The following is an 11728-nucleotide window of genomic DNA, read 5'->3' on the forward strand; positions in this document are numbered from 1 at the left end:
GGATCGAGTCCCACATCGGGCTCCCTGCTCCTTGGGAGCCTACTTCTCCCTCTGCCTCTCTCTCTCTCTCTCTCTCTCTCATGAATAAATAAATAAAATCTTAAAAAAAAGAATACAAGGAATCATTTTCAGCTTATTAAAAGAACCAAAATATTCACACCTACCTTCATATTTCATGTTAAAAATAAATTCTGCCTAAGATCAGGAGCAAGATGAAGATGTCCACACTCACCATTTCTATTAAACATTATATTAGAGATTCTAGACAGGACGATTAGGCAAGAAAGAGAAATAAACATCATCCAGATTATAAAGGAGAAGTAAACTGTCTACATGTGTAGACAACATGATCACCTATATATAAAATCTGGTGGAATATCTAAAAAAGCCACAAGAACAAATAAATGAGTTTAGACAGTTGTGGGACACAACTATTATACAAAATCAACTGTATTTCTATTTACTAACAATGAATAATTAGAACTTGAAAATGTTAAAACTACCATTTAAAATAGGATCAAAATAGAAGATAGTGATAAATCTGACAAAAGATGTGCTAGAACCTGAACATGGAAATGATACAACCTTATTGAGAGAAAGGAAAGAGATACCCAGTATTCATGGTCAGATATGGTTAAGACCCCAATTCTCTCAAATTGATCTATAGATTCAATACAGTTCTTTTTTTTACGATTTTATTTATTTATTAGAGAGAACACGAGCAGGATGGAGGGGCAGAGGGAGAGGGAAAAACAGACTCACGACTGAACAGGGAGCCTAATGCGGTGCTCGATCCCAGGACCCCAAGATCATGACCTGAGCCAAAGGCAGACACTTAACAAACTGAGCCACCCACGTGCCCCGATTCAATGCAATTCTAATGAAAATGTCAGTGGGCTTTTTTGGTACACATTGACACAATGATTCTAAAATTTACACAGACATACAAAAGACCTTGAATAGCAAAAACAATTTTTTAGAAATAATGATGTTGGAGAAATAGTTTACTGGCAGTACAGGCAGGCCGGGTGGTGAACAAGGGTGGCAAACATAAGTGCATGGGACTCCGCCCTTCCTCAGTCCTTGTTAAAATAATAACAGAAGTCCCAAGAATATGTGGGTGGCCTTGGCTCTGCCTTTTCTTATGTGCAAAAGATGATCAGTGCAGAATTCTTGATGATGTTGGAAGTTCTGGCTCATTCTTCACCTAGAACACCATTGGGTTTTAGTGAAATATAGCCTAAAAAGTAGATCACTCCTTTCTTGTTCCTGAAGAAGGTAAAAGTCAGCAAATGTCATTATCTCCTGAAGGAATCCGGAACTGAACAAGTTGTACAGTTACACATCTAGCTGAACACATCTAGCTAAGTAAGGCCTAAGCAATAAAAGCTGGGCAACAATAATGGTTTTGGCCAATGCAATAAGATAGAAAAAAAACTAATGGGTTTCTACTTTTGGAAAGGAATTGAAAATTCATATTTTATAAAAATAATATGATTGTATAACCATATAACCAAAGAGAATCAAATAGAAATTAATAGCTTTCATAAAAGCATATAAAAGAAGTTGGATAAAAATTTACATTAACAAAATTATTAGTGTGTAATTTGTAAGGTGATTTCAAAATACATTAACTGGAGCTAAACTGCAAATAATTCTTGAAGTAGCCATTCAAGACAGCATTGTGGGGCGCCTGGGTGGCTCAGTTGGTTAAGCGACTGCCTTTGGCTCAGGTCATGATCCTGGAGTCCTGGGATCGAGTCCCGCATCGGGCTCCCTGCTCAGCAGGGAATCTGCTTCTCCCTCTGACCCTCTTCCCTCTCATGCTTTCTATCTCTCATTCTCTCTCTTTCTCAAATAAATAAATAAAATCTTTTAAAAAAAAAAAAAGACAGCATTGTGATTTTACGTTGATAATATACGCCTCATAGTAAGTGGATAGCCAATAGGAGAAAATCATGTAGTATGATTGGCTTATTGGTAGAAATATTAATTTGGAGGGCTTCAATTCCTCAAAATCCATCCTATGGCGAGTGATATCCTCCACATCCAGGTGAGCATTTCTAGTAGCAAAAGGCTAGTAAAGTTGTAATTTTCTTTCTCCAAAACCAGCAATACTTTGGGTTTTTGCTGTGTTAGATCAGGTTTTCTATTTTTTTTTAAAGATTTTATTTATTATTTATCTGACAGAGAGAGCAAGAGAGCACAAGCAGGGGGAGCAGTAGAAGGAGAGGGAGAAGCCAGGCCTCTCGCTGAGCAGGGAGCCTGATGTTGGACTCCATCCCAGGACCCTGGGATCATGACCTGAGCCAAAGACAGACAACTGACTGAGCCACCCAGGTACCCCTAGATCAGGTTTTCTTGTTTCACAAAGCCCTTTTCCTGATAACTAAGACATATGTTAGTTCTAGTAGGAAAGTATATTTTCCCTGTCTTTAGTTATATTAATTCAAGCTTAAAAAAATCAACTTTCACAGAAAATCTAAATATGTTCTAAGAAGGTACAAAGGCAGAAGTCCCTGAGAAAAGAGAAAATCTCTGAATCAGACAAGGGTGGCATCCATTCTTGACTAGAAACTTGCAGTCTGCCAAACCCTGGAGGGAAAAAGTTTAATTAGCAAGATGTTTATCTAGGAGGAGTAATAATCAGATCATCCCTGGAGCAAAGAAACTCCAGAGCCCCTGTTCATACTGGCCATAATCACCAGAAAGTAAAAGATTCATCAAAGAGACTATGAACCTCACCAGAGAAGTGTCCCTTTGGTGATGAAAGCCCATATTTTCTACCTTTGAATTTCAGGAAGAAATCAGAGTAAAGAGCAAAACAAAACAAAATATAACTAACCATATCATTCTCAGGACAAGGCATTTTCTAACCCAGAGTGTCATGGTTATTTATTTAGGAATTAATTTTTGGCTAAATAAAATGTTTTCTGGGATGGTGGCCCGTCATATATAAAACGAAGCTAAACAAAGGCATTTGGAAAAAATTCTGAGTATTTATCATCATGGGGAAGCATGATCCTCAACCATGAAGACTCAAGGGTCAAGGCAGTATCTCCGGAGACATCAAATCAATTTTAAGCTCTTATTTAAAATGTTTGTTTCTATCGCTTGTTCTTCCTGTGGTTTTGTCTATGCAAGAAAAAGAAGCATCCTACTCATCAGTGACTGAGAGTTTCTTTAAATTTTGAATTTTGCCTTATGATCCAATACTTAGTTGTTAAATTGGTAAGTAGCAAAAATTGGCAAAACCTCAGCACTTTCCATTGTTGAGAATTTTGCAGTGATTATGATGTTTTTATGTTCATACTTTTGCTTTACTTCTTCAGCTTCGGCTTATATTGCTTAGTCATGGCTTCAGGGCCAGCTTTGCACAGTTTTGTAAAACACTCAAATTTCTATAAAATCACAGTCAGTAAAGTGCTTTCTCTATAAAACTTAGCATTACAACTCTGAGTTGAAACAACGGAAAAAGTCTGTTTTTATCAGATACGCCAGAATGGAGACATGCTGCTGACATGACTCTATATGACAGAAGCATCTTAGAAATTAGTAAAGAAATGCTCTTTTTCTATCAGAGAGATCCAGGTGTCGACCCAGATTTCTCTTCATTTCTCCATCCCTTTTTGTTTTCTCTTTCAATATATATTTTTGAGAACCTTCAGATCACTCAAAAGAAAGAAAGAGAGGGAGGAAGGAAGGAAAGGAAGGAAGGAAGGAAGGAAGGAAGGAAGGAAGGAAGGAAAGAAGGAAGGAAGGAAGGAAGGAAGGAAGGTGCTGTGTGAGCCCTGGAATAATAGAAATCCTAGAAACAATAAAAATTATTTCAGACTATATATTTTTCCTTTATTTTTAAAAGAACATTGGTGTCTGTTTTATAGCAAATATAAATATTCGGTCTTGGAACTCAAAACTCAAACATGCAGTTTGGTCTTCTTTACTAATTAGGCAGATTGAATGCTTCACCGGCACCTCAAAATATATTCTGAGATGATCTGATGACACTTCAGAAGGAGTATGATTGATTGCTTAAAGTCCTGGAGGGAGAAATAATAAAAATTTAGAATAGAAATAAACAGGATGAGAGGAGGTGGGGAACATGATGGTACTCTGACCACTACTGCTTCAGGTTGGGGTCAGATTTCACAACTGATTAGGGGGTTATGATCATGGCTTCCTGTAGAACAGACGAACTTGTGAGGCTAAATCCCTGCTGGGGGTCTATCCTGACACATCTGCTGCTTCCCAGAGAGCTTTAGGAAGTCAGTTTTCTCAGCTATTATGGATGAAGCTTTCTTTAGAAATCTGTATTTATAGTGCAAATTCTCTGATGATGAGAGACTGCATCTATATATAGGGCATGTGTGTGTACATGTGCGTGCTTGGGCTTGTGTGTATTTTGTGTGTTGGGGGTTGGTAAAAGAAAGAGGAAGAGAGAGACAGAGAGAGATGTCTGGATAAAGACTTAACCATGGGAGAGCATGCCAATTCTGGAAAGTTGCTGGTTTGGGTATAAATTTTCTAATTCTACAGAAAACAGAATATACAATTTACCCCCCCTTTATCTATTTGGCTGATTTGGGTACTGTAATAAGGAAGTGACCAATCTTCCTCAAAGCCCCATGTAAAGCAAAAATGCCAATGACAATTACATCTTGTGTTTTCCATCAGTGAAAATGCAGTTACCATGAAATATGATCTCAGTAAATGTTGAGTTTGCTTTCCTCCCAGTAGGGACAGAGCTCCATAATTGGGAAGAAATGACAAACATGAGCGTAGTGACAACATTCTTCCTCATGGGGCTTCCCCATGCACCAGCACTGGACATCCCCCTCTTGGGAATCTTCTTGGTGATTTATGTACTCACTGGGGTGGGGAACCTCCTCATCCTGCTGGTGATCAAGGCGGATTCCCACCTCCACACCCCAATGTACTACTTCCTGACCAACCTGTCCTTCATTGACATGTGGTTCTCCACGGTCACTGTGCCCCAAATGCTGATGACCTTGGTGTCCCCAGGAGGCAGGGCGATCTCCTTTCATAGCTGTGTGGCCCAGCTCTACTGCTTCCACTTTCTGGGGAGCACCGAGTGTTTCCTCTACACAGTCATGTCCTCTGACCGCTACCTGGCCATCAGTCACCCGCTCAGGTACGCCAGCACGATGAGTGGGAGGACGTGTGCCCTCCTGGCCACCAGCACGTGGCTCAGTGGCTCTCTGCACTCTGCTGTGCAGACCACGCTGACATTCCGTTTGCCCTCCTGTGGGCCCAGCCAGATCCAGCATTACTTCTGCGATGCCCCTCCCCTCCTCAAGCTGGCCTGCGCGGACACCTCCGTGAATGGGATGGTGATCTTCGTCAATATTGGGGTTGTGGCCGTGGGTTGCTTTCTCCTGATGGTGCTGGCCTGTGTGTCCATCCTCTGTTCCACCCTGAAGATCCGCGCCCCAGAGGGGAGCCACAGAGCCTTTCAGACCTGCGTCTCCCACTGCACTGCGCTCCTTTGTTTCTTTGTTGCCTGTGTTTTCATTTACCCGAGGCCAGGCTCCCGGGATGCTGTGGCTGGGCTTGTGGCAGTTTTCTACACGGCGCTGACACCCCTTCTAAACCCTGTGGTGTACACCCTGAGGAACAAGGAAGTGAAGAAAGCTCTGCTCAAGGTGAGAAGTAAGTCAGTATTCACTCAACGTAAATAATGAAGAAAGGACAGATACGGCTAGCTTCTCTTTTATTTACTTAGAATTTAATTAAACCACCAACCTGAACACTATAATTGTAAGGAACATTTCAATTATCCAATCTTAATTTTAATTAAAATTTAATGCATTTTTAATTTTTCCCTCTGCATTGCTTCCCAGAACCCCAGTATAAGCAGCCATTTTTCATGACAATCTAAGAGGAAGGATGATGGCTTATTCTTCTCTTTCATGTTCTATCAAGTAACTCATCAGAAAAGTAGTTTATGTCTACCCTCTATATAAATATTTTCTAGAATTGTTCTGCAGTATAATTCACTTATATTTTGTTTTGTGCAATTTAAATCAAACCTTACTAAAGATATCTTTCTTTCCATTTTGAAACCTTTATATTGAAAAACAACACATGTAATATTTGCAATTCATTATATAATATAGTATCTATATGATGAAATTTTTACATATCCAAATATCACACCAAAAATACTTGATTTTTATGAATGGCTTTATTCACATTTATGAGCTAATTAAAACTGTATACCTCTTGGGGTACTGGGTGGTACAGTCGGTTAAGCGTCCGACTCTTGGTTTTGGCTCAGGTCATGATCTCACTGTCATGATTTCATAGTCATGGGATCAAGCCCTGCATCAGTCTCCACATTCAGTGCAAAGTCTGCTTGAAATTCTCTCTCCCTCTCCCTCTGCCCCTCCATTTTCTGGTCTCTCTCTCTCTCTCTGAAATAAATCTTTAAAAAAACTGTATAACTCTATAATTTTTTCACTTTGACTTCCAAGATTTTTTAAAGTAAATATTTGTCTACTTATGTGTTCTATGCATTATTTCTACTGGCTTGGTCACTGATACAACTAACTAGATTGTTGTTCTATATTTATAGAGTTCCTGACTTTTATCTTAAATGCAAAGCTTCTGTTTTTAGCAATCTTAAAATTATTTCTATGAGTAAGCATGGGACAGATAAATATATAAAAAAGAGAAAATAATCTTAGAACAAAAATTTACTACCAATAAACATTGAAAGTATCTTCCAATTTTAGAACCAGATCCTAGTAACCAGACCCATGGAATTATATTGTCTGTAGTTCACATTTGTTTGACTTAAAGTGTAAAACGAACTTTGGACACCATCTGGGGAGGTAAGACTTGGGCCATGAACCTCAAAAGCAGTCATTCAAATATATACCTATATTGATAGCATAAAGTAGTTTTTCTGAAAATAAATGCTTAATTTAAATGTCACATGTATCCCGTTAATGCAATAAATGTCAACACTGCCTAGCATGCTAAGAAGAGAAGAAGAGAAAACTGGTAGGAACCTGTTAGAACTGGAGATCACTTGTCAGACTCCTCAGATTTGCAGCACCTGCCTTCCAGAGACGCTTTAGCAAAACAACCCATCTGTGCTATGTTGTGTATCTTGCTCTAAGTAAGTTATGAGACTATGCTGGGAAGAAAATCGTGCTATCTATAAAGGTATACTATAAACCATGAAATAGTGATCTATGCAAGAGGTTAATCACTAATATTGACTTCAATAAACCAGACTCATATGGCCTAATCTATAACCCTACTCAATTTTCAAAGGAGAAAACTGAAGACAAGTTAGATCAAACTTACTTAGCCATTGGGTTCACTTGGATTCTTTCTAGTTTGTAACATCATACTATTTTACTTAACTCACAGTAGCACAAAATGTTATGGGACATTTACTGATAAGTCACGTGATAAGCAACAGATACACCCAAAGAACTGACATAGTCTCCATATTAATGAAGCTCATCATTGGTGAGGGGGAAAAACTGGTGTTTTTCATCCAGGGATTGAAATAAGTATAATGGATACTCAAGGAAAGACCCATTAGTAGTTTTCACTTGGAAATATGCCAAAAGATTCAAAATTCCATAAAAAAGGTCAAACAAAGCCATGTTGAAAGTAATTTGAATGTTCAATGATGATATATAAGATAAATATCAGGGTCATTTTTTAGTGGAAATCGTTATTGAAATAGGTGTAGAATCACATAAAGTTGTATGCAGTAAAGTGGAAAGATCCCTTCTACCACTTTCCTCAGTTTCCTCCAATGGCAACAATTTGTAAAACTGTAGCATAATATTACAACCAGGATAATGACATTGGTCTAATCCACAGATCTTATTAACATTTGCCCTGTTTTATTTGTATGTGTGTCTGTGTGTGTGCATAGGTGCATGCTAAGTAGTACACAAGTGTAACACCTGTGTAGTTTTGGGTGTCCATCACCACAGTGAACATTCTGAACAGTTCCAAGATTGTAAGAATTTCTTGTGTGAGGATTTTTAGCTAATATAAATATTGACCACTGAATAAAGCCATCAAATATTAGTAGTTAATTGTTAGAGGTTTGGATAAAACAACTTTGGATTTCTTTTATCCAACCTGCTAACATTTTTTACGTTCTCTTTTTCCTCTTTCCTGCCTAAATCCACCTACTTATCCATTCAATATGTAAATATGTATTAAGTGCCATGCATCATGAGCACAAAGATTAAAGAGACACAGACTTCCTTTCCAAGGAGCTTAGATCCCCAATATAAAAGAAGCATAAGGACATCAGAAGAGGGGTCAGTAAAAGTAGACAAATCATGAAGGGACTTGTCTACAACACAAAGAAAAAGGACTTTGATCTTACACATTTTGGAAAGTTATTGAAATACAACAAATGTAACAGGAATATGATGGTATTTCCATTTAGACATATAACTAATAGCAACATGAAAGATAGTTTGGAGGAAGGCAACTTGAGGGGAGCAAGGTCAACTAAAGAGCCTTTTCACCTGCATCTTAGAAAAGAAAGAAACACACACTGGTGACAATCCAGGTCAGGCATTGGCAGCAGGCATCGAGCATGGTGCAGCGGGTGGCAAATGGTAGCCAAGTGGGTGAGGAGGTCGAGCCGATAGAGAAGTTAGTATGCTTTGGCAGTTGTGACAACAAAGTAGAGAAAGTACTAACAGTGAGTTCTGAGGGCATAATGAAGAGCCTAATTTTGGAACTGTTCCGGCTAAGTACCTGAAGAAGTTTCAAGTAAAATTATCTGGTTGACAGTGTAGCTTAGGAGACAAGGCGGGTAAAACCTACAAGGTTAAGTAAGCAAGAGGACTGGCTACTACAGTTCCTTGGTTTGTGCTGGGCTTAAACGTCCATTTCCTTCTCCCATTCAATGAGTAGCATAAAAAGGGGCCATAAAAGGAAGGGTAACCTCCACCCTTCTTACTTTTCCACACAAGCCCAAGAAACATAATCTTTGGGAGATTTGTACAAGTCTGTTGTTGAACCTTACAGAATTATTTGTCACAACAACACCCAAAGAGCTTTACAGAGATTGTAAAGTTAAAGAGCCCCGGAGTTAGTGCTTGGAAGAGCAGTTACTTCTCCATGGTATGGTCCTGGGAGATACCAAGGGATGGAAGGTCCCAAACTGCTGTTCTTCCAGGTCCCTAATGCTATTGAACTATTCCTCTGCAGAGAGTACATGTAAATAGCATCAGGAGCATATGTGAAGCAGAAGAGAAGGAAATGAAGTCAAAGAAGCACTAACGTGAATCATGAAGGGGGAGCTGGCGGGTTTGGGGAATGAAGGTGGACATAGTAAGCACACAGTGCACATAGTCACCACGGAAACACACAACCTGTGCATTTAAAGGCAGTGAAAACACTGTAACTCATACTAATCTAGACGGTGCACAATTGGCATGAGTATTGATCAGTGGAGAAGAAGAGATCAGTGGAGAAGAATACGAGTCCAGACCCACACATATCACTCAGTTGACTTTTAAATGCCAAACCACTTCAAAGGGGGATATATGTGCCTTGAAGAAATGATGCTTAAGAAGCTGGCTGCCCATCAATAAATACTGACTCTTGACGACCACTTCACTGCATACACAGCAGTTGTCTTAGACTGGATTATTAACCCAAATGTAAAATTGCTATTAGTAAGTTATTCTTCAGTGAAATAATATTTTAACTGCTGATCGAGCTTCAGCAGTGATACAGATTGACAAATATGGAAATAAAGTGCAAAGAGTGTGAGAAGATAACTGTCAATCAAGCAAGAATTGCATACTACTAAACGCAGAGAACAAACTGGTGGCTCTCAGAGGGGCGGGGCTGGGGGGAGGGGCGAAGTGGGTGAAGGGGAGCAGAAGGTACAGGCTCCCAGGTATGGAATGATCTAGTCCCAGGGACGAAAGACACAGCATAGGAAATCCGGTCAGTGATATTGTAGCAGTGTTGTGTGGTAACAGATGGAAGCTGAGCTTGTGGTGAGCAGAGCATAATGGGCAGACTTATCCAATCACTGTCGTACACTTGAAACTAATGTAACATTGTGCGTCCACCATGTTCAATAAAAAAACAAATATAATTGAATCCCAAGTAACTATCAAATATGAGTGTGAAATAATGACACTTAGAGACATTAAAAAATGGAAAGTTTCTACCACTACTACAACCACATCAAGTAACTTAAAAATATATAACACAATAATAAAGCTTACCCTGAAACGAGAATTTGAGATATAGGAAGGAATAGAAAGTTCAAAAATCAAACCTATAAGTAAATCTGAATAACCATTGTATCATTAAAAATAATGTTCAGTTCTTGAGCTTAAAAAATCATGATTTGTGACTTCTGGTTTCATCTCCAACATGTGAAGAGCTTGGAAGTTGTCCCTTGCCTTCTTAAAACACGCAAATTGGGACACATTGAAAATCAAGGCTTTTCTTGGACCCATCAGAGAGCTGAGGTCACTGGGCAAATTGGTCCGGGAGAGTGACGTGTAATTACCATACAGCAGGCTGCCCATTGTGACCTTGCTCTTCTGTGTTGATTTTAGAGTGTGGTCCACCTGTGAACGGTTTGTCACACTTCGTTACTGATTTCAAATATTCTCATATCACATTGTCACACGTGTGAATAAGCACCCAGCAGGCAGGCTTTGGAGGAGAACTAACTAGAAGGTCTCCCATGTCTCACCCACGAACAGCTCAATCCATGAGAGCCCTTGTCTTCTGCTTGTATCTAATAATCTGAAGTGCTAGCATTAGGGCATCTGACCCCCTGACACTTGTTGCACAAATTTAAATAATTTCAAAATTCTACTATGGCTTTCCATGGCCCCTGCTGACTGTGGGTGAACTGGAACAACAGAGTGATACCAAATCTCTAGGGTTTCACCAATGCCTGTTTGATCTAATATGTAATGCCCCTGGTCACTTTGCTAGTATGGGTATCCAAACATGAGAACAAGGCCTCTGAAAATAGTTTGATAGAGATAACTTTGAATAAGGATATGACCCTAATACTTATTTTGAAAATGAGTTCTACTATTCTACCAAAGAGGAGGAGATATGCTATTGTCTTCATTTTACCCACAGTGAGAAAAATCGGGTCACATTGCAAACATTTGAGTTAGACCTTAGTCAGACTTAGTGCAGCCCACCTAATACTTCCTCATCTCTACCTCAGGGACATGGTAGGATTACACCTTCTTCTGGCCTTCTTGTGGTTGGGTGGGGGCACGCCTGGTCAACATGTATGCATGGTCTGGATACAGACATTTTTCAGACAATAAAAAGAAATGTGAAAAGCCTTGGGTTTAGTGTCTTGTGTCCAAATGTTCTTCTTGTTAGAACTAAAAGATTCAACATGCAATATGATTTGGCCTGGAAAACAGAAGCTCTGCGAATTTGGAGCAGACTCCAAAACACGAAAACTGAAATCACCTTTATATTATTCATACTCTGTATGTACTAATTATTTTGAGTTATGTGGTTGAAGCAAGTGTTTGTCATCTGGATATGTTATTTTCTTTATTTTCAGGTGGTAATTCACTCTACTACCTAATCTGTGTTAGATGTCATGTTGTTTACATGTCATGTTGTTAGATGTCATGTTGTTTACATCATGTTTACATATGTAGCAGCCCATATATACATTAGGACACTGTAAGATTCATTTGTCTACTTA

The 11728-nt window shown here is 39.1% G+C and overlaps 1 protein-coding gene across 1 annotated transcript; it reads left to right on the forward strand.

Moving 5' to 3' along the window:
- Nucleotides 1-4763: 4763 nt before the first annotated feature.
- On the forward strand, nt 4764-5699 carry LOC114225973 (olfactory receptor 10G9-like). Its single transcript, XM_028125852.1, has one exon. It carries the CDS (start codon nt 4764-4766, stop codon nt 5697-5699), a length of 936 nt encoding a protein of 311 aa, XP_027981653.1.
- Nucleotides 5700-11728: the final 6029 nt, after the last annotated feature.

Source organism: Eumetopias jubatus, unplaced genomic scaffold (assembly GCF_037043125.1).
Source record: "Eumetopias jubatus isolate StellerSeaLion01/CBP00866 unplaced genomic scaffold, mEumJub1_p1.0 scaffold_13, whole genome shotgun sequence".
NCBI lineage: Eukaryota > Metazoa > Chordata > Mammalia > Carnivora > Otariidae > Eumetopias > Eumetopias jubatus.